Below are 23,498 nucleotides of genomic sequence, written 5' to 3'. Positions count from 1 at the left end.
ACTTTGCTGTGGCCTTGGAAATGTATTCCATGATTTTATCTGAGACTGAAAAATATTTAAAATCACATTTACATAACATCAAGTTACTTTCTGAATTATATTTCCAGTTGCAACCTCATCAGATGTTTGTGGAAGTGCTTGCTATCAGTTTTATTCTCTGATATGGCAAATCAGATTTACAACTGCATTTGGGGAGGTGAAAGAGTCAATCCTCTTTTTGCAATAACTTTGGCCAGAATTCTCTTCCACTGGTGAATAAATTGGGGGTTTTGCATTACTACATTCTAGATTTTTTCTGGTCCCCTAAAATTATGTGTCATATGTTTTTGTGATAGCCCAAAGTCACCTTTTGAAATATCTGTTGGCTACTCAATCTAATATTAAGAGTTGTCAAGACAGTGTCTTTTTTTATTAAAATTTAGGTTTTGAAAATACTTACCTACGTTTACAGTAAAATTGTGCTGCTTTGGCCTTGTTCTCTTCCTCTTAGCAAAAGCCTTGCTATTTGTTTGTCCTTTAGAGTTCATTATGTTCATAAATCCCTATGAATTACCTTTTTCTGCGACAAAGCTGGGACATGTTGTCTTCTCCCATATATATAATTTTCTTGTCTTTAAATTTGCATTTTTTTTCTGATTAACCAAAGCTCCAATTCTTAAAGCCTGAAAAGTGTGCTTTTTTTAGGTCTTTTTTCCCTAATAATATGACTAATTTTTTCCATAACAGAACTACTACACATTGTACCTACTGTAAGGACCTCAGTCACTTAAAAAAAAATTACTTTCTCGTGCTTTTGGGAAAAAAAAAAAAAAATCACATTTTAATCTGGTGGTATTCCTGTATCAAGCATTAAAATAGTGTAGCCTTAAGTACCTTCTGTCAGAGAAGCTGGCCAATCTCCGAGTCTGAAAATTACAAAAAAATATTTCTACATGTTCAGTGATGTTATATTCAGTGCTGTTTCCTCCAGCTGCTGCAGACCAGGTCCCTCCTGCCTGGTTAAATCAGATATATGGAAGAAATTCTTAACTGTGCATGTAGTGAAGCACTGGAGCAGAATGCCCAGAGAAGCTGTGGCTGCCCCATCCCTGGAAGTGCTCGGGGCCACCTTGGATGGGGCTTGGAGCAGCCTGGCCCAGTGGAAAGTGTCCTGCCCATGGCAGGGGGTTGGAATGAGATGGGATTTCAGGTCCCTTCCAACCCAAGCCATCCCCTGATTCTATGGAAAGGTTTATTAGAAGATGTAAATGACAGGACAAACCATGGTGGGCAGGTGCAGGGCTCAGCCAAACAAATGCTTCAGCCAGCTGTGGCTTACCAGCTCTTTTTATACCCTTTTCTGCCTACCCCCTGTTTGTTTGTTACTCTGTCTTCTCATGCATCTCCCCAGCTCTGTCAGTCCCACAGCCCTCCCAGTTCATGGTCCCCCAGTTTACAGTCTGATCTCTTGCAAGGACCAGATTGCTCTCCCAGGAAGTGCAGTCTGTGGTTTTTGATCACCCACCAGTTACTGCCAGTTTCAAGATCTGTTTCTTCTTAGGTCTGTGTCTTGGAAAATTTAGGTTCTGATTTCTTCCTTTTCCCTTAATTTCCCAGTTGACAAGGTCTTGGATGAGGTAACCTTGCTGCAATAAGCCTCCTCCTATTTCCACATGCCTTGATCAATTAGTGTGAATGTCCAGGTTTGCTTCCCATCACAGCCATCCTTTTTTGTTGGTCAGGTTTGTGTCCTTGACATTCTAATTTATGACTTTTTCCTTCTCTTCCTTCATTGAATTCAAAAAGATTCTTGATCAGATACCCCTAAATGAGCAGACTCTCTCTGGCCAGCCACCCTTACACTTCATGTTTTGAGAATCATCTGTTCTCCCCTGACTGTCTGCTGGGAGATAAAATGTTTCTGTTCAACACACCTATTTAGTGTCCTTAGATTAGGAAACAATCTGAATGAGACATTCTCTTATCATCCTATTAACAGCAAGGGCACCTGTTTAATAGCATCTTTCTGTATTTTGATTGTGATAATTTTAATTAATATAAACATTGAATTAATCACTTTTTAATTAGGTTAATTATTTATGGTAACTAAATTCCAGCCTTACTGAGAAGTTCATCTTCCCCCTGCGTTTGCTTTCATAATTGCAAAACCTTTGTGGATGCATAAATTACTGCCAATGGATTTGAAAAGCAGAGTTTGCTGTTCTGAGGTTGATTTTCCCATCCAGTTAAGGACAGTTCCAAGGAGCCTTTGTGTTTGTTTTAGGGTACTTACAATCCAAACCAGGGTACACTTACTAACCCCTCTATTGTCTCTTTTTTTAGATATTGCATTTAAAGTTTAATTTTCAGTCTTGTAATAGAACTATTCCACCATATGCCTGTGTGACTTACACACTTCCCTTATACAATTATGTTTCCTTACAGACTTTCTTTATTTTTGAGTATTTTCACATGCACCACTTACTTGGGCATCATTTTCCCCATCACAGGATTTTGCCTGTTAACTGCACCAGCATTTAATTTCTTCTTAGTTACAGAATCACAGAATATTCTGAATTGGAAGGGACCCACAAGGCTCATCAAGTCCAAGTCTGAAGTGAATGGGCCATGAGGGGATCAAACGCACAACCTTGGCATAATTAGCACCATTTTCCAATCAACTAAGCTAAATATTGTTTCTTAGCATTATCAGCAGCACAGTTTCCATCAGTTCCCATTTAAAGACCATTCCTATGTGTCAGATTTTTGCAGACTGATGCTCTGGATACTGTGCATCACACCTCCTCATGTCTGACATCTATTCCCTGTACTGGTGTGCTGTACCACTCATTGGATATTCTGCTTTGTGCCAGCCACTCTTGGCTGCAAGCTCTTGAAAGTGTTTAAACTTTATGAGTTTTCCAACACTGGTTGTTATTTGGGTCTGTGCATTTTCCCACATCGTGTTAGCAGCATTTACTTTCAATGCCATGCAGCTTTTTCATCAGACTCATTTCCTTTTTTTCTGAATTTTCGGGCTTTCTCTTTTCCAGTTCCCTCCCCTGTTATCTTGTCAGATGCAGTTTTAACTTCCATGTCTTCATTCTAACATTTTCATTCTTCTCTGAGCAATGTGAAACTGCATCAGGGGAGGTTTACGTTGGATATTAGAAAAATGTTCATCCAGATAGTGGCCAGACATTGGAACCAGGATCCTCAGGCAAGTGGTCACAGCACCAAGACTGACAGTTCAAGGAGCATTTGGACAATGCTCTCAGGCACATTATGTGATTCTTGACATTGTCCTGTGCAAGACCAGGAGCTGGACTTGATTTTTGCAGGTCCCTTACAACCCAGGATATTCTGTGATTCTATATTTGTAGCTTATCTGTTTTTGTCAGCCTTTTCTAACTCCAGGCCTCTACAGACCAGCAATATTTCCTCTACTTTTGACTCTGCTTCCATTTGCCTGTTCTCTGATGATGGACCATGCCGAAGTGCTATCATCTACATCTGATTTGTTCAGTTTAGCTCACAAAAGCATTCTTCAATGGGCATTCTCTGTTTGCAGTCTTGTACCTTTCAATTGTTTGACTTTTCCTGGGGATTTGGTTTTTTTTTTTTTTTCATGTTTGTCAGCCATGGCACAGAACTTAATCTCTTTTCCTGTCTCATTTCCACCCTTTTAGAGACATCACCAGCTCCACATCATACAGTGTGCAAGAAAATGGGTTCATCCCTTTTTGTCTCAAGGCACTCTAATACCATGTGGACATGATAGCTGTGCTTAATCCTTTCCAAGGATTTCCATTTTATTCACTCTCTTCTTGTGTATCTTTTCACATAACTAAGAAGTCTTTTCCTGTATTCTTTTTTAAAAAGATCTTTAAATACTCAGATTACACCACTAGTGCCATGTTCATATTTCAGATCCCAAAGCAGAAGGCTGTCAGTGAGCCCTATGGCGTATATTTATAGCTGTGCTACTAGTCAGCATGAAAGACATTTCTGAACTGTCTTTTCTGTCTTGCTTTCTGATCCAGGATTATTCTCATGGCTCAAGTTTTTGCTTTGCATCACACTTCTTAAAGCAAGTTCTGTGTGAGTCTTCCTGAACAAAGTAGGTCTGAGAATATAAGAGCTGTTATTTAGCCATCCCTCTTCCCATTTGCAGAAGTGGCAGAAAGAACACCCAGAGCCCTTCCTGGCTAAGCATTTGACCAAATTTTAAAGGAACTTTCCATATGGAAATACTAGATAGTCTCAAAGAATAGCTCCTGCTGAGCCTAGACTGATTGAAAGCCACTACTTGTACCTTGATCGCCATCCAGATGTTGATGCAGCCCAAAAAGCCAATCAAGTCCCGAGCTGTATCAAAACCAGTGTGGCCAAAAGGTCAAGGGAGGGGATTGTGCCTCTCTACTCCACCCTGGGGAGACCCCACCTGCAGTGCTGTGTCCAGCTCTGGGACTGTTAGAGCAAGTCCAGAGGAGACCACCAAGGCAACTGAAGGGATAGAGCAGCTCTCTAGCAAGGAAAGGTGGAGAGAATTGGGATTGTTGAGCCTGGAAAAGTGAAGGCTTCAGGATGATCTGTTTGTGGTCTTCCAGTACCTGAAGGGAGCCTTGAAGAAAGATGGAGAGGGACTTTTGATAAGGTGTGACAACTATAAGTAACCAAGACAGCCAAAATCCAGAACTAAAGTGTAAAGAATAGATTTATTCTATTACCACACTGGCAGAATGGGGACACATGCACTGCTAAGCTTGTTCCATCTTAGCAGGGGCAAAAAGTGCTTAGGGTAACCTCCAAGCTCCTTATCTCTCCTTCTCCCAGCAGGGAGGGCCCAGCCTGTGAGGAATGCCTTTGAAGTTTTTTTACAGCATTCTGCTATCTTCTACAAAACCTCCACTTCTCAGGACAGACAGAAAACAACCCAAAGAAAACACAACACATTAAATTTTCCACACTGAATATTCTTAGCATCCTCCAGCTGCAAGGTCATCTTTAGTGACAACAACTCTATTTTTCCCTCCTCATCAAATCTTCCACTTTCAGTCTTTTTCTCACCACACAAGGGGAGTGGCAGTAAAAGGGCTAATGGCTTCAAACTGGAAGAAAGTAGGTTCAAATTAGATGTATGGAAGAAGTTCTTTACTGTGAGGTTGGTGAAGCACTGGCACAGATTGCTCAGAGAAGCTTTGGATGCCCCATCCTTGGAAGTGTTCAAGGCCAGGTTGGATGGGGCTTTGAGCAACCTGATCTAGTGGAAGGTGTCCCTGCCCATAGGAGGGGGTTGAATTTAGATGGACTTGAAGGTCTCTTCCAACCCAGACCCATCTATGATTCTGTGAACGTCCTGGGTGGCAAATCCGGAACCATCCCAGAGAAAACCGCATGTGGGACTTCTGCAGAATCAACAAAGCTCTTCCAACCTCATTATTCTGTGATTCTGTGAAAGCTGAACACAAATAAGATCCTTTTAGAAGGTCAGTGGAAACTGTTCCTTTAGAAACAAAAATTATCAGGTACGACAGCTTTTGTATGTGGTAAATTTTGTATGCGGTAAATTTTGTATGCTCTTTAAGGTTCTCAGTATGAATAGAACATGCACTTGCTTGAGTGATGACACAGGGTGATGGACCAGGTGGATACAAAAATTCTGCAGAAAATAGTTTGGGGAAATGTCACTGAGTATCTTAAAATCCCACTGCAAGGATCCTCACAATGCAGATTATTGTCACCATCTGTGCAGTGGCCAACTGTCGTGTTCAATAGATTTGGTTTCCCAAGTGAGCATTACTTTATGCAAAGATTTTACAAGAATTTTTAGACATGGTTTTTGTTTTGTTTTTAGCAAACTTAATTCCCTGTAAATGACATGTAAGAGATGCATGCTGAGTGGTGGAGGTTGTCTCTTTTCCTAACCCTGCCTTTCTGGACATAAAATTCTGAGAATGCTGGTAAATTCTATGCCTTCATCTCATGAAAACTGATACCACTACACCTCAACAAACAAAATTCTGAGAATGCTGGTAACTTCTATGCCTTCATCTCATGAAACATGATACCACTACACCTCAACAAACAAAAAACCAACCAACCAACCAAATTGATTTTGCTTGTTTGTGGTAATCACATATCCTCTGAACAGAGAGAGAGATAACTTTCCTAGGATTTTCTTGGGAAGCTGTGAGAAACTGTGAGAAAGCTCAGAGAAAAGAATGAGAAACAATTCTTATCTTCACTTGTTGCACCTGCTGTTGTGCACATGTGGAATGTGTAATGGAGATTTGTTTACCAAAGGGTGATTTCTTAACTGGCCAACAGTGATGGTGTTTGGGTTTCAATTAACCAATCTAGTCTGTCTGTATCGAATGTCCGTAAGGGTGAAGTGTGCTTCTTAGTAGAGTAGTAGAATATAGCATAGTACAATAAAGCAATTGATTAGCCTTCTGCAATCATGGAGTCAATGCTAATTATTACCCGACAGGGACCCCTGCTACGATACTTGTTGACAGGTGCCTTCAGAGGTTTAAAGCGTCATCCTTCACACCAGTAAAGTTCATAGTGTTTCCTATCACCACAAGACAAGCTAAAGCAATTCCAGTCTCTGTGTGATTCAAATTTAGCAAGGGTTTGCAAAGTTGCAGATATTTAGAGGAGTTTGCTGTTTGTCACATGCAAAGAGCAGTGCTGCTCAGCAGGAGAAAGTAAAATGTGTGCTAGTCTAGTCAGTCAGTAGAGTGCAAGATCAACCAGGAGGTTATTGTATAATAATTTCACAGTTTTTTTCTTTTTCTTCATTTGTAGGGTGTACCTGGAAATCCAGGGGAAAGAGGACCTCCTGGAAAACCTGTATGTAACTTTACTTCTGTATTGCATCTTCCTTTTAACTCAGTCTCCACCTATGCACCTCACCTTTTCCACTGTTGTTTTTCCCAGTAGAGCAGTAGAAAAAAGACTAAAATCCACTAAAGGTTTAGTGAAGGCTCTGGAATGGTATGAAAGTAACTGGATATTCTGCATGTAAATAAAAGCCAAAATTTTAAGGGCGCTTCTTTAGCAGCACTGAACAGTACCCTCAGCAAGAACTCATCTCAGGTGTGATGAAGAGCATTGGTAAGGTAGGGTGGGAAGTACAAGTTTGGCCCAGTGAGTCCTAGACAGGACAAGGGAAACCCGTGAGAATCCAAGAACATGTTCAGAAAAAATTCTCATGTCTTGATGCCTCTTAAAATTGCCTGAAATAATTAATTTCTCATTCCACAGGGTTCCCCACCCCTGCTCACTCCAGAGGACATAAATCTCCTGGTAAAGGTAATCAGTCTTTAATGAGGGTGGGAGTTTATTTCTCTGTTTGATTTAGACCTAACACTTTGTGATGGGAAAGGGTCTGAACTACAAGTGTAAAAGGTGTCTTTAAACACTCTTTGAAAGCTCAAGACTTACAAATCTCCTACTTGCACTGGTATTGGGACATGAACTCACAGTAGAGATCAAAATCCCTTCCCCAGCAGTGAAATGACCTAAAAAGTTCACTAACATCTTAACATCTCTAAGACTTTCTCAGCTCTTTCTGAGGCATGCATTCCAAGGAGAGATAAGCATTATCAAGTTACACTATCTAAAACAGAAAATGGAAACCATTTTAATAAAATGCTGGATTTTTTTACATAACCTTCAACAGTGACTGGAGTAATTTTGTGCAATTGTGGGTAAAAATTTAGTTTGCATTGTGAATCTAAAACGATGCAGGTAATTAACCCCAGAAGTACTTGTGATTCAAAAGTGATAATCTGTCTGCCTTTACTCTCCATGTAGAGAATTTTCTGAGAAATTAGTCAGTCTTTGATAGGTGCTGACTGAAAAATCTCTATAGATTTACATGAGCTGAGTTGTGAGGTTTTTAAGCTGTCTTAAACCTGGCAAGAAATCTTTTTGTATTGATTAAAATAAGCTAAAAAATTACCTTCTCTTACCAACCACATTAACCAAAAGATCCTTTTAAGATTGCTGCAGTGAAATTACTGTTCACTGAAGAGCTGTCTTTGTTTTGTGGACCCCAATATTGTTCTGGAGGTTTCACTGTAAGGTGTTGCTTGGGACTTTTGATTTGGAAAAGAGCAAGAGACTCATTCTTGGGTACAGGATGTCACTTTGATGTTCTTTCATTTCCTTCCTGTGCTTATATTATGGTTGTGCTTATGTTATGTATATTATGTAGTTTGCTTATATTATGTATTGTGCATTTTTTCTGCTTGGTATTTTTTCATTCCATGGTTGGTACAGAAAGCAGCACCTTGAAATCCCAGATGAAATTAGGGCTCTGTTATTATGGGTATTTCTCAAGCACTTACATTGTAAGTAGATAAATGTGGATGTAGGCACTGAGACTCAGAAAGACAATTTTCCCCGCAGTTTTGCAACAAATCATTGACAGCATTGGGTGCTGTTGCAGGGGCTTCTGACTCTCCACCTGATCTGTTTTGTATTATGCTCTTATGGGCAGGATTCCCCCTTTACTGAAGGGAGTCTGCCTTTGAAATGGAAATGTCATAGATGGATTCAATTTCTTGAGGTCAGCTGCAAGGTAAAGATTGCTGAGACTATGCTTCAAAGATGTTTGGAAGGAGGGAGGTAGTGATTCTCCCTGAAAAAATTTGGCCAGGACACTGTGACATTCACTTGGTCTTTACAAACTCCATTGGATGTCCTTAGCCAAGTTGGCTGCTGAATAATTTCCCCTGCAAAACCCTTTTTGACATTGTGTTGCACCTGATTTTTCCTTAGAAACCTGCCCTCTAAGCAGTAACGCAGATCTTTCAGCCTGGAGCAGACAAAGGCTTCTAGTGGTCTTGTATATTTTAACCAGTGTTTTTCTTGAGAGTCTTTCTAGTCTCCCTGACCTCACCATCAGGAAGAGCTTTTCCTTGGTTTCCTGATCCTGGGTGACCAATTAGGACCTAGAACTGATAGGAAATTTCCCATGGGAGCAGGTGTGAGCTCAGCTGCTGACCCTCACTCTGTTTCATGCTGCCCTCATTGGTTCTTTAAGGCAAATTCACCCCAATCCTGAGGTAAAACAGCAAAGTTTTAAGAATTATACCAGCATCACAGTGCTGCATTCATAGTGGGTGTCCACAGGGTCTGCTAAGTGCCTGCAGCCTATTGCTGATGTGTTTTCCCATGTTCTCTCCCAGGATGTGTGCAGCGAGTGCCCTCCTGGCCCACCAGGACTGCCAGGCATCCCAGGTTTCAAAGGGGATAAAGGTCTCCGAGGACCACCGGGTAGAGATGGCCAGGATGGGAAAACGGTAAGAGAGCTGAGGGAGTGACCATGCCCTGGAGCTGCTGTGACCTTGTTTTTCTATTAATATGGTTGATTGTTTCTTATAAGATGGTTAATATTTTTTTTCATCAGCAACCTGCTGAATCTTTTTTAGAGGCCCGTGGAGTCAATGAACTAGTGTTTACCTCTACCTCTTCTGCATTGCAGGGGATTGCTGGTCCCAGAGGTCCTCCCGGCCCACCTGGCCTCGATGGCCCAAAGGTTGGTTGGTTTTCTTCAGTTGTCTAATGAAAGCTTATTTGGGACTAATTAGTCACACTAATTATTTTGGGAGCAGGTTACCCAAAGAAGTTGTGAATGTCCCATCTCTGGAAATGGTAAAGGCTAAGTTGGATGGGGTTTTGAACAGCTTGGTTTAGTGGAAGGTGTCCTTGCCCATGATAGGAGGGATTGTTTCACTTTAATAGTGTCTTCTACCATCCTTAGTTCACACACAGACAGGCAGACACATCTGAAGGGCCTGATTCTTAGTGTTGAATTTCATTACATTGATGGATAGACTTGAGAGAAGGTTTCAACTCAGATTAGGTGAGAAAGAAATTAAAGTCTCAGCAGTAGCCACCATGCCTGTTCCTCTCCTTTTTGAATCTTATGTACTGGAACCACTTAAATTAAGGCTGCAATGGGCTGCTGGGCTCCAAACACACCATCTGCCCTGGTGGTCTTACCCAAAAACTCCAAATATTTCCTGAAACATGTCACAGGAAAAGCTTATTCTTTTAGCTATATGCTCCCGCTTCGTGGTCTAGGACATAGGTCAACATAAAACTTCCCTTGTTTGAAGTATTCCAATAATGTCACATTTCAAGCATTTCTCACAAAGAGGGCTGTCACCAGTCTGCTCACAATGCCAGTGCCTGACCGCAGTTAAAACCTTTACAACTGTCTAATGTGAAATAAATCAAAACAAATCAATGAGGGAGAGGTGAGGTGATCTAATGATTTGCCACAGTTTCCTCCAGACATCCTTTCACTACTGACTTACTGTCTAAAGTAGCTCCTGCTATTTTATCATCTTTGTATTTGCACTTGTTAGAGTGCAGGACAAGCTAATAGAGTTTCATGGATTAATTTCATATCTTGCAATTAAAAGTGTGGTGGGGAGAGCAGCACAATCGTGAAAGTAAACATAGAGTTGATCAAAATGAAAGTATGTTCCAGGATAAAATTTACAAGAGAATTAGTAACCCATAAAACAAATAACTGGCAGAAATGCCAAGAAATCTGAGACATACCATGTCTGCTGCTTCCTTATATTTTATAAGAAAGCAGAGATTTAGACAGCAAAAATGGATAGTTAGGTGAAATAACAGGATTAATTTCAAACTTTACATATGTATAGAGTCAAATCAAGTAACTGATAAGTAGTCTAACTTGAATTCAACAAAAAGAGTTCTCAAAAAAAAAAAAAAAAGAAAAGAAAAAGGAAAAAAAAGTATTTGAAGATCCCTGGGAAGGAGCAAACACAAGGTCAGTCTTTGTGACTCTTTTCTACATATCTTAGGAGGATACTTGCAGTGGAAGACCCAAATTGCTCTGCACTTTTGACTCTGTGGTATATTGTCCTTACCAACACATCCAAGCTATTAGGTCCCACTCTGAAAGTAGAGCAGTAGAACTGCTGATCTTTGCTCATGAGCAGCTTCATTCCTTCTAGCCATATGAATTAAAGTTCTTTTATTAATAAATAGCAACCCTCTTTCTCCCCTTTGTCTCCTAGCTCTTCATGTAGTAAACCAGTGTATTATTTCCATGTCCAGCATTATTGCTCTGTGCATTGTTAACACCTTGTTCACCTTTACCTCAGTAATTTTCACTGTCTTGTCTCACTGTAAGCACTGGTAATGCAGACATGCATATTTGAGTTAGCTGTCTCTGCCTGTGTCTCTAGAACAGGGAAAGAAAGGAGAGCACTTTCTGGGTATGAATTTTCTGGCTGCACTTTAGAAATGCTGGGTTTTTTTGCTGTTGTCCCTGAAGGGTGTGGGCACCTTTGTTGAGACAGATGATTCGTTATCAAGATGTGATTTAGTGAAGTGCCTAATAACCTGCCTGGTCTTTAAGGATGTGTAATTCCTCTTTATGCTATGATAATAAAACATAAAAAACCAGCTATGCTGGTTCTGCTCAGAGGCTATTTTCCACATATATTCCTGGCTCCAGCACTAGTAGTGAAAGTCTATAGAAGAATTTAAGAGGAGGGCAAGGAGGGCTCAGTCCTGATTCTTGAGTTTTATTCTTGAGTGTCCAGGTGCTTTATGAGAGAGGTCAAAAAGCTGTCACAACACTGAATCTCATTGACTTTCAATGGCTCTTTTTTTATTACCAGGGTGCTAAAGGAGACCGTGGCATGACTGGGGAAGTAGGAGAAAAAGGTGAACAGGTAAAAACAGAGTGTGCTTTCCAGCAGTGCTGTCACTGTGATTGTTCCTTCATCAGTAATTCCTATGATGCCTGTGCAAGAGCACCCTTCTCAGAGGCAGAGCAGGAAGATGGGAGCTCTTCATCACTGACAAAACCACAAATGGGCTCTGCCAAAGAGTGGAGCCATAGCAATCCTCCACAGATTCCATCCTCATCTTCAATAAAAACCTCCCAGTACCATCTGTTTCCTCACCTCTGGACTGAATGCATTAAATTCTCTACATTACTTAACCCTTACTCATTTCCTTGGATAATCCCTAGATGATTTCCAGGAGTTAGGTGTCTTTGGGTTGAAAAAGCCAGTGTGTCTGTTTGTCTCAGATGATGGATGTAAGGGGGACCTCTTTTAGGAGGGACTGAGATGCCACAGGAAAGATGAGAATGGTTTAAGTTAGAGTAAACTTTCATAGTTAATTTTGCCAAGGGCTGAGTCACTGGTTTAAGGCACAAATCAGCACCTCTTCAATGACACTTTCCCAACTGATCTCCTGCCTTGTGCAATTCCACAATATCTGCTCTCATATTTTATTAGCATAGACAAAAATACACATGTGAAGAAGTACACCTGAAATTTAACTACGTTTTTTTTTTGAAATGCATGCTTTGAAAACCAAGGTTTCACTTTAAAAAGCCATGGATCTTTATTCCCTTATAACCAGCTCTCTGTGAATTGACTCATTTTCATGTTACCTCACAATAATCACCAGTTAACTTTTATACAAGTAGATATATGACTAATGCATAAAGAAAGTCTCTGATTTCATTCTGCAGGGCCACCCTGGAATGCCTGGCTTCTCAGGGGCTCCTGGAAACCCTGGTCCACCTGTAAGTTCCTCTGTTGCAAAGATGGTCCTGTAGTTTCTTGCTGATAAAGGGTGTTGTAAGCTCCATGTGGTGGAAAGGACCATTCCCATCTGTCTGTGCACTGAATTTGCATTTTCCAGTGGGTTCCTAATGATCCCCTGAGTGTGATAGAGTTCCCCACTCATGGTAATTGCTATTTAATACATTGGCCACTTTCCACTGATTGCTTCAACTCATTCTGTAAATTGTTGCTAAGCTTCAGTTGCTCTCTTTATACAACACAAAAATGATGATGAAAACTCTTCCATAGGGACTATTTAGTACATGTATAGGTGCTTTCCTGTATGTGGAGTAGGTTGTTAGTCTGGAACTAGCAGATCTAAGAGCATTTTAGTTCTCAATTTTACACAGTGGCATGAGACTGGATTTTCTCCATTTTCATGTTGTGTGAGTTACTTTTGAATTAAAAGGCCTTTTACATGTCCCTCTCCATCACAGTCCTCATTCTTAGTTCTGCTCTCTCCATGAATAAAATTATGCTCCCTTGTATTTAAAAAGGGGTGATAGTGCAGGATCAGGACTGAGATCACTTGGCTCTCCTGCTGGCTGTCCTGCTTTACTCCCTTCAAGTTTGGGGATTTTTTTCTGAGTCAAGGACTTTTCTCTCCAAACTTCCTTTCATTGCCCAGAGTCATCACTGCTCATATTGCTGCTTACAGTGCAGTTTGACTCTGCTGTGCTGGGGGTGTGCCACCTTCATCTGTTCTGGGGATCAGCAAAGTCTGAATTCACATTGCACTGACTAAATGACAGGACATACCAGAAAAGGGGGATTAGATTAAAATTCTATATTCAGATTGTATCAGTGCTTAAAGGATGCTGGATGCTTTGCTGCTGTGACAGCACATGAACTTGCTTTTTGGGTCATTTGAGCTCCCATGAGCATTATTTTAGGAGAAGTTAATAACAGACACACTTGCTATGTCTCTGTTAACCTAACACTGCTACAACTACAGAACTAAACCAGTGGCATTAAAACACTTTAAATTGTCCTATGAGACCTCCTGAACAGACTCACATCCAAAGGAAAAGTAAAACTGAGCCTGTCAAAACAGAGCAAAATGTGATGTCCCCTATACAATTTTGTTCTTCAGCTTTTACTGACTTTTCCGTATGTCTGCATTGACTTGTGGCTCCAGAAGTTTGCCTGCCAAAGTGTGTGCTTCATAATTTCTGTTCTCTCATAATTGCTGTTCTTCAGAGTTATTTTTGTCATGATTGGCTTTTTCCTATTTGTCCCCTGTTTTTCCTATTTGTCCCCTGTTTTCGTAAGGAAGAGCCAAGACCAAACTCAAATATCTGACTATTTCTAGCTTTGGAGGCTGACTGAGGGCAGAGGTTGACACTGCTTTTCACTGAGGAATGAAGAAATGGAATGAATGTTAAGCTGAGTGATTAAAGAAAGCTCCAGAGTTGCCAGCTGTGGTAGGGAATGTGTTGACAAACATATAAAATGCATTGTTTCTGCTTTATTTTGTTTAGGGATCAGATGGTGCACCAGGACCAATAGGACCAGCAGGAAACCCAGGAGACATGGTAAGCTCTAAGTTCTGTGCTTGACCACTGACTTCACCTAGGTTTAGGTCTGTGAAGTAAAGCTGGGCTGGCATCCATGTTATGTCCTTTGAAAGCTCCCCAAAATATTCAGCCTGCAAGTAGAACCTCCACAAATAACCACAGGTTGCTGTTCTAGCACTTTTTTTACTCACCAAATGAAATTCCAAGTTAGCCAGAGGATAGTCCAGCCCATGGGACCTGTATGGAGGTTTTTGTACCTCTTGTCTGTCTGTCCTTGATATTAGCATCTCTTAGCTGCCAGAACAGGATTTCTAAATCTGTTACATGCTTCATGACCTAAGGCTAATGCCTGAACTCTGTGTGGGGATTATCAAAATATAACCAGCAGCCTGTTGAAGGATGTCACAGGACAAACTGCTAAGATGCTGGAGCCTGGCACTATTTCCTGGCACCACAAAAAATACCAGTACAGGTATAAGTTTTGAGAAGTCCATGAAGAATTTTTGCATTGCTGTTTCATTTTAAGGGTTTTCAGATGCTACTTTATGGTAATGTGCCAGAAAACCCTGGGAGAGACAGGTAATCTGATTGATGCTAACTTCAGTTTGAAAAGTTAAAAATGAACCTTCCCTGAAGAATACTCCGTATTGAGTGGAACAGTTTAAAACTGTGTAATTCTGTGATGAATTTCTAGAACAAGGTTTCCTAAGGGACAAGGTGCCTTTTGCAGAGCCATTTCACAACCTGAACTTCATCATAAGTAAACAGTGATGGTCCTTCTGATGGCTGTTATGAAATCAGTGAGCATTCTCAGAGAGGCCAGAGACAAGATGGACAGGCTGGCTGAAATTCCATTTCAAATGGATTATAAGATTGTGACACTGTGAAAGACCTGGAATGATATTGTCCAATCCTGTGGGGTATGGGGATTTCTTGGGATGGTCAGTAAGCCACTTCTGGTGACTACTCATTTAAAAGGTATAAAATACACATCTGCTTCCTAGCAGGACACCTCATCCAGGAAATTAAGGATGAAATATTAAATGTAATTAAGCTTCAGAAAGAAAAAAAAAATACAAGTGATTTCAGAGGTTTCTCAATTTGTAAGAACTCAATAATAATAGTGGTTTTTTATATGTTAAAAGAGAGCCATCCATTCTAAACTAGAAAGAGTTCAAGAAAAACTCATAGACTCTGACATGGGCTACAAGACCACCTTCTCACAGCTGTCCCGTCAGACTCTACATGCAATAAATCTTCATCTGATAGAAGCCTCTGAGGAATTTGCCTGACCCTCAGTGTTTGTTCTTTCTTTCCAGGGCAAAGATGGTCCGCCAGGTCCACAGGGCCCACCTGGCCTGCCTGGACTTCCAGTGAGTGTGATTAAGCTCCTTCTAATTCAGTACATTAAATTATTCATGCACACATAGGTATGTAAAACAAAGAGGTGACACTTCTGAGGTGCTTTGAGAGCCATACGTGGTCTGTAGCAGTGTCTGTCATGCTGATGCAATGTCCTTCTTCCAGGACAATATTTGTTTTGTTCCAGGATCTGTATTTGATCACTTTAAAGCAAAGTGTTAATAACAATGTGAATCAGGACTGTTCATTGTCTGTCTTCTCACTGGAAGAAATACTGTAATACAGAGCACAAAATTAAAGTTATAACTCCAGTGTAAGGGCACAAGGATTCAGAGACTGGGACATTGACTTTATCTGAATCCAGTCAAAATTATTCTTTTGCACTGATTCAGATTCAAGTGCACCTTGGGCATAGGCTCGTCTCTTCTGGAAAACACAACAGTACAACATTTTGGGATTTTCTAAATCTGTCATAAAGATAGAGCCAGAGGTAATTCTACTGTAAAGTAGTCTACCTGAAGATAATGGCATTATAATGATTTATAACAATTGGTTTTAGAATCCTGATTTAAGATTGTTGGCGTACTCATCTTGCTGGAAAGGGAAATATTGCCATATTGGAAAGGGAAAGAGGTTCTGCTGTTACAGGGGTGAAGCAAGGAGAGGTTTATGACTGAGCTATAGAAGTAAGGGAGGGTTTTGAAAATTTAGGCAAACATAAGCATGTCATGATGAGCAGAGTTTTCACACTGACAAAACCCCCACCAATCATCCTTGTCAATTTTACCCTGTTTTGCATTTCATTCAACAGGGCATTGCTGGGAATGATGGCAAAGATGGCAAACCAGGATCTCTGGGGGAGCCGGTAATGTAATTTAAAACTGTTTTGCTCAGTCAATCAGAAGCTGCATCCAGTTGTTGTTTTCGAAGCTGCCTATCTGTGGACTCCTTAGGGGGAACAAGGAGCCTGTTTGCACATCTGTTTTTAACACCAGAAGAACTGTATTGTCTTGAGCGATTTATAGGCATGACACATGAGCAATCTTGAAAAGAAACTGGGTTCTTCTACTTTTACAACTACCATAAATACACTAAAACTTAGTGACTCCACTTTTAAAGCTGTCTTAAACACTGCAAAGAAAGAAGGTTGTCTGGTAACATTAAACCTAGTGATCCATCCTTTTGATAGAAGTTTATGGAGCATAAAAAGTTTAGAGGAGGAGTCTTTAAAGAAGCATTTTTCTGGATTGCTCTGAGACAGTTCTGTTGCCCAGAATTAGAGGGTTTATATTTGATTTTCTCTACTTAGTCTTTACATGCATTTGCTGAGAGAAAAGCTGACCCACAAAGTTGTCAGCTAAAAGGCAATGTTAGCAGATTTGGCAGTGAATGTTATTTCTTGCAACTGTGTGTGTTACATGAAGAATGTGCTTCAAGTATCAGGTATTGCCAGCTTCTTCCTGTGACTTGTCAAATGGGACTTAGTGGTTCTGGGAACAACCAAGTTCCCAGGCATTAGGACAACTGCTAAGTAGAGGAGTGCTTGTCACAGAAGCTGCAGATAGTTTGTGTTTGCACCAAACCACCCCATTTCTATGTGCAGCTGCTGATTCTGCATGTGCTGATTAGGTATTGGTGCAGTTCTGACGCTGCAAATGTGCACCAGTCCAGAGCTGTAAAATGCCTCAGGACCTCAGAGTGCAGGTGACAGTGCAGGTCAAGGCGTGATTGGGAATGTCTGTCCCTGCTGTTCTCCCTGCAAACTCAGACTCTGCTGGACAAACCCTGGGCACTCACAGTTCTCAGTGATGTTATGTCTAAGGGAGAGGAGTGGGAAGCTTTTGACAGCAGTGAGATGGACCTGGGGCTCTCTCTAACATGAACATTATTGTTTCCCACAGGGAAAACCTGGAGAACAAGGGCTCCCAGGCCGGGAGGGTGCCAGAGGATTGCCGGTGGGTGCTGCTCTGAAGGGTTCCACCCACTCAACCTTGTACTGTAGTCAGGGAGCATTTCTTGGGCCAATGAGGTTCTTTACTGATGCAAACATATAACCAGTCCTGGCATTGTGACAAAATAAAATACATATATAAGCAACAAAAATAGAACACAGACTGAATCCTTCTGAATCCTTCACACGTGAAGAAGAGTAAATCCCTTATCTAGAAATTAAAGCATGTAACCACATGACACCCCTCCACCAGAAGTTACAACTGTAGCCTTTGTGTTTTGTTACACATCCTCTGAAAGAGTGGAGACAGTAAAGATTAGGGTTAAATAATATATTGGCTGGACACACCAGGGATACACAGAGCACAGCCTTGGTTTTACAGTTTGAGGAGCTATAGAAAGCTATGGACCTGTGATGTGGCCCTGCCTAATTACTCCCTGGGACACAGCTGCTCCATGCTGACCAGTCTCTAGTAACTTTTGGCAAAACTGGAAAGGTTCTTAAATAAATATTCAATCTAGAGTTTTCTTAATGTTTCCTGCATCAGGGTGATGGATAATTGTTGATTTCATTCCCTTGTGTAGGGTTTCAAAGGACAGAGAGGAGATACAGGTCCCCCAGGTCCTCGGGTAAGTAACAGGTACCTCATGCACAATCATTTGGAGAAAGATTGTGGGAATTGAAGTTGCCCCATTGTGAGGCAGTAGGTAAAAATTATGACAGTGTTTCATGTGGCTGTTTTCAAGTATGGGCCACATCTCTGGCACAGAAATGACAGCAGCTGTCTTCATTCCCTCTGATGAACTTCTGATTCTGGGGAAGGTGAGGCAGCTGGTAGAGCTGAATCCTCTGATGCTCCCTTTGATAGTCCTTTGTGAAGAAGTGTCACGGATGCCTCCATACCACATACTTCTGGTAAAAATGCTGGCAAAGCAAGGACCCCTACTGCACTTGTTGGACAAGTACTAGCTGTCCTCCACAAGAACACTCCAAAAATGTTGAAGTGCAAAATAAGTTCAAGTACAAAACTTACAGAAAAGTGAATAGAAATTACTTCGTTGCCTGTGAGTCATAAAACCTAAACCTCAAGTCCTGCATGAAAAGTTGTTCTCCACTCTGTTTGGAGCTCCTTGGTGTAAATGGGGGAATATAACTGAATGTTCTTCCACCTAATCCTGATTTTTTTACAGGGAAATAAAATTCTCTGCTTGCAGAAGCTTATGTGAAAAATCCAGTGCTGGAGATCCTCATCTTTTCCTCATTATGATATCTTCTGTATCATGAATGTGTTGGTGATTTTCAGTGCCTGCAGTAGCAAATAATTTACTGGAAAGCAGAGCACTGCCTTGTGCGTCACTTAGAGGAGATGTTTCTGAGTTATTTTTATAAGCTGCATGTCATATAAGATGAACAAGGCTCTTGCTGGCTTTAAAAAAGTTTTCACTGAGCTCAGTCACACATAGCAGAAATCCCCTACCACTTATAGTGGTGATACTGGTCTGAATTTGACCTTGAGCTGATCTCTTCCCTTTTTGCTGAATTGCAGGGGGAGCCAGGTGTGACGGGTCCTGCTGGTCGTGAGGGGCCACCTGGGAAGGATGTAAGTGCACCCTTTTGAGCAGAAATGAATCTCCTTCTCCCTGACAAATGGAAATTTTAATTCACAGTGACCCTGACCTGAAACAGCTGCAGAAACTTCAATGAAGGGTGAATTACTGCAGGGAGTGATTTGTGCAAAGATCATTAGGGGAAGCAAAGAATTAGAGGACCTTTGTCACTACTCAGCTGCTGGCACTAAAATGTCAGATATGTCTTTGGATAAGCAGAGAAAGCAGCATTGTGTGAAACCCAGGCTGTGCTTGGTAGCCATGGACCTATCTTCTGGCACTCATTTCTGAGCAGTGCTTTGCTCTGTGGGTCCCATCAGGCCAGGCTCTGTCACGCTTCCTCTGCCACAGCTGTACCTGACTGACTGTGTCGCTCTGCTGAAGTCTGTGAAATACCTATGGAATAAGTTGCTGTTGCTCAGAGGAAAGAAAGATGGTACAAACAGTTCCTCTGGCATGGTTAGTGTCAAGTGCAGTCATATAACAGAGTCCTGGGAGGGCGCAGCTGATGTGGGGTCCTGCAGCTGAGTAATGTTCCGAGCAGCTGATGTGCCACTGCCATGGGACCTGGAGAAGTGGCTTCTCATTTGCACCCCTTTTGTGTCACGGAAAACTAGTGTCCTGTAAATAGTACCCTACAAAGCAAAATGTAGAGCAGACCAAAAGGAACCCCTTGGAGGAGATGGAGGCAGCTCTGAAGCCTCCCTGGAGAGAGAACAGACTTGTCAGTTCTTGAGAAATTTCAGAGAATCTCCATCCCTAAGAAATATAGCTTTAAAATAATCTGATAATAATCTGATAGAAATGGTTTCTGCCTGTCATCAGGTTGCATTTAGTGGTAGGTGTTTAAAATTCAAAGGGTTGATCTCCCTCATAAATAATTGAAAAGGAGCAGTGAGACTCCTTTAATCCTGTTTCCCCTAATATGTGAACAGTGTAATTTAGCAGGAACATTTTAAAATGTTTGTTCACTTGCCTCCATGTCAGCTCTTTCTCAGTCATCATAATACTTTTCTTCCTTTCAGGGTGATCCTGGTCCCATAGGACCACAGGGCCCCCGAGGACTCCGAGGGCAGCCGGTGAGTTCTCTCTCCTGACAAGCCATTTCTAGAGGCCCAAAATAGATCATAGAATGGTTTGGATTGGAGGGAACATTAAAGATAATGTAGTTCTAAACCCTTGCCCTGGAAAGGGATGCCACCCATTACACCAGCTTGCTCAGAGCCCCATCCAGCCTGGCTTTGAAAACTTCCAGGGATTGGGCATTGTGTGTGGTGGGAATGTTCTGCAATCCAGAACTCTGGCTGGAAAGAAGAGAGTTTAGGAAGATTCAGACAATGTTTGATTAAAACACTTTGCCTTTCAGAAAGACAAATAAGAATGGTATTGCTAGAAACTGATGAAGGCTTATAATAGTGCAAGGGACTGATGGTTAACAATCAAATGGTTTCTGTCAGGATGCAGAGTCAGAAATACTCATATTTCAGTCCTGCCTCTCGGATCCTAATCACTTCTCACATGGTTTCAGTTTTCAAAGGTAGACACTCACTTGTAGGTGCCCAAGTTGAGCTTTGTGGGGTCCAATTGTGATACTATTCACCTGTACTATTTTATTACAGCTTCAGTGGAGAAAGAGAAATCTAGTTGACATTTCAAAAAGTCTCATGTGGGATGGCTCAGAAATTACTTTTATTAATTTCATAGGGTTTAAAATTCTGTCTTATAAATTAATCCTCATCAAATCTGAATCGATATCTCTGTTGCTGAACCAATGCACATCTTTACTGTGTTGAAATGAGTGAGTTCCTTTCCTTCTTGGAAGACCTGGTAGTGAAACAGATGCCATGGCATGATAGGGGGAGGGGGTTAAAAAATGCTGGCTCAGCAATGCCAGGAGTTGGAGCTGCAGGTCCCTCCAAGGTGGAGGGCTTGAGGTTTAGATTTGACTGCAAGAACATAAGGAGACCTCCTGTGTCTACATCATAATTTATCTCATTACTCCTGTACTGCTGGCATCATTCAGTATCGTGTCAGGCCCCTGCACAACACTAGTAGTGAGTAAAAATATTTGTAGAGATAGAAATTATCATAACTCCAGGCCATATTCTTCTTTACAGAAGACTTACTTGTATGTTGAAGGGCAAAGTAGCAGTTTCTCTTGTTCTTCTTTTTCTTTGTTTTTTATCTAAAAAGGAGTGTGGCATGATTTTGAATATTGACAGTACAAAGGCTGGTCTTTATGGTCAGCTCTAATGAAGGAAAAGACTCTGCATGTTGAGTTGAGGAGTGTAAAACTTCATCTTACCAAACTTTGTGGATTAGCTCAGCTGCTTTCTTAAGGAACAGTGAGAAATAGGTCCTTTTAAAGGATGATTTGGCTCATTCTGAATTGTCTGGTGTCAGGTAAGTATCAAGTGCTAGAACAAGTGTTTCTCTCCATTCCCCAAAAAAGGGGCAGCCTGAGATGATTAAAAGGAGTCTTGTCTGAACAGTGGTGACCTGGAGCAGCCAGAGGAGATGGCTCCATCCATCCAGAAGGATGCTGCATATGATAAGGAGAAGAAGTACTGGTTTGGTCCTCCTCAGACCTGCAGATTTGGGTCCATGTATCGATTTTTTTTCCTGAGATCAGCTATGCAATCAGGAATGCAAAAGCTGTGAGGTCAATTGGAAATAAGATACTTTCAGGAGAGGAGACTGAACAATGCTACAGAAATCCCTGCTGTTGTAGGTGTAGCTGAATATTTCTAGTTTTAGCATGCATTACATCACTAACCTTTTTTCTTTTCACACAGGGCAAGAATGGAGTGCCTGGATCAGCAGGAGAACCTGGCCCAGCTGGTATCCCAGTAAGTACCACAAAGGGAGACTGGTGCAGCCAGGAGAGGTGACTGATGAAGTGTAGGTGGAGTGGATTAGTGTAGCTGGTTACCATCCCTGAGGTTTCCATGTCTGAAGATGGGTGATCTGAAAATCAGTAGCTGGCCACAGTTTTGAAGGGTGTTTGGCTATGTTCCTGGAATTGAGATGCTAGCTGGGTCATCACTTTTCCCAGTGAAAGTTAAGTGTTCACAGCAAATGGAAATGATTGATTGCCTAGCATGGAAAAAAGATTGGCATACCTCATCTTCACCAGTAGATTTAATTTTGCTAAGCAGAGAGCATGCAGCCAACAGAGAGTTGTCACAAGGAAGGAGAGGGCCTCAGGGAGTTGGCAGGCTGCCATTGAGGAATAGTGGCAGCAGAAAAATCCTCACAGGCACTTGAAGGAAGAGCAGACAGTGGGCAGTAAACTAGGATCAGGAAGCATAATGAAACTCCCCTGAGGCCACCCTGTGAGAAAGAACAGCTTGGAAATGAAGAGCTGTAAGAAGGATGGTGGTTTGGTTGTTTTTTTGTGTTTTTTTTTCCTCTGTTCCACTGCTGAAAATTGTCCAGAATTCAGCAAATCCATGCAAATATTCCTTTGTGCCCAGTAGTATCTATCACAATGCAAGGCTCTTCCCTCTCTTTGCCCATGGAGACAGTACAGCTTGCTGGACTGTGGGATTATCATGAAAACAAAGGCAGAGCAGGAGGAATGTGAAAAGCTGCAGCAGGACTTCACTCTTTGTGACCCTTGCAAAGTCATAAAGCCAGCCCAACCTCACCACAGACCTGTGCCTTGATCAAGCATCTGCAGGGATGTCTCAGAGAATCCACAGAATCACAGAATCACTAGGTTGGAAGAGACCTACATGAGCATTGACTCCAACCCATGCCCTAACACCTCAACTAAACCATGGCACCAAGTGCCACATCCAGTCTTTTTTTAAACACATCCAGGGATGGTGACTCCACCACCTCCCCGGGCAGACAATTCCAGTACTTGATCACTCTTTCCATAAAAAACGTTTTTCTAATATCCAACCTGTTTCCCTTGGTACAGCTTGAGACTGTGACCTCTCATTCTGTCAGTGCTGCATGGTGAAAGAGACCAACCCTCTTTCAGGAAGTTGGTTTCAGAGTACAACCACCTTTCAGGAAGCTGTAGAGACTGATAAGGTCACCTCTGAGTCTCCTTTTCTCCTGCCTAAACACCCCCAGCTCCCTCGTTTGTTCCACACACGGCTTGTGTTCCAAGCGCCTCACCAGCCTCGTTGCCTCCTCTGGATGCATTCAAGCATCTCGACATCGTTCCTGAACTGAGGGGCCCAGAACGGGACTCCACCTTTCTGTGTGGGAAGGTGGGACAGGGTGCTGCAGTCTGAGAGCCCTTCTGCACCAAAAAACAAATGCCACAGGCTTTTTGTTCTTGACATAAGCTCTTCTTACCTTCCTGGGACTGCTGCCATTGCTTCTTGCCCCATGGATCCTTGCTCTTGCCTTTTCAAACTTCTTCTTTTTGTCACCCCTGTTCCCAGTTCCTATCACTGTTTTTTTACTTTCTAGGTCTTTATCA

The 23,498-nt window shown here is 41.7% G+C and overlaps 1 protein-coding gene across 1 annotated transcript in view; it reads left to right on the top strand.

Moving 5' to 3' along the window:
• The window catches only part of COL22A1 (collagen type XXII alpha 1 chain), a 198,468-nt gene that overhangs the window by 156,390 nt on the left and 18,580 nt on the right, over positions 1 to 23,498 (top strand). The window contains exons 41-54 of the mRNA XM_053944725.1: positions 6,793 to 6,837; positions 7,252 to 7,299; positions 9,183 to 9,296; positions 9,479 to 9,532; positions 11,661 to 11,714; positions 12,527 to 12,580; positions 14,102 to 14,155; positions 15,457 to 15,510; positions 16,311 to 16,364; positions 17,401 to 17,454; positions 18,035 to 18,079; positions 18,997 to 19,050; positions 20,083 to 20,136; positions 21,853 to 21,906. Coding sequence (XP_053800700.1) covers positions 6,793 to 6,837; positions 7,252 to 7,299; positions 9,183 to 9,296; positions 9,479 to 9,532; positions 11,661 to 11,714; positions 12,527 to 12,580; positions 14,102 to 14,155; positions 15,457 to 15,510; positions 16,311 to 16,364; positions 17,401 to 17,454; positions 18,035 to 18,079; positions 18,997 to 19,050; positions 20,083 to 20,136; positions 21,853 to 21,906 — 792 coding nt within the window. The remainder of the gene's footprint in view (positions 1 to 6,792; positions 6,838 to 7,251; positions 7,300 to 9,182; positions 9,297 to 9,478; positions 9,533 to 11,660; positions 11,715 to 12,526; positions 12,581 to 14,101; positions 14,156 to 15,456; positions 15,511 to 16,310; positions 16,365 to 17,400; positions 17,455 to 18,034; positions 18,080 to 18,996; positions 19,051 to 20,082; positions 20,137 to 21,852; positions 21,907 to 23,498) is intronic.

Source organism: Vidua chalybeata, chromosome 1 (assembly GCF_026979565.1).
Source record: "Vidua chalybeata isolate OUT-0048 chromosome 1, bVidCha1 merged haplotype, whole genome shotgun sequence".
Taxonomy (NCBI): Eukaryota; Metazoa; Chordata; class Aves; order Passeriformes; family Viduidae; genus Vidua; species Vidua chalybeata.
Note: the sequence above shows the minus strand (reverse complement) of the source record. Positions and strands in the feature narration are given on the sequence as shown.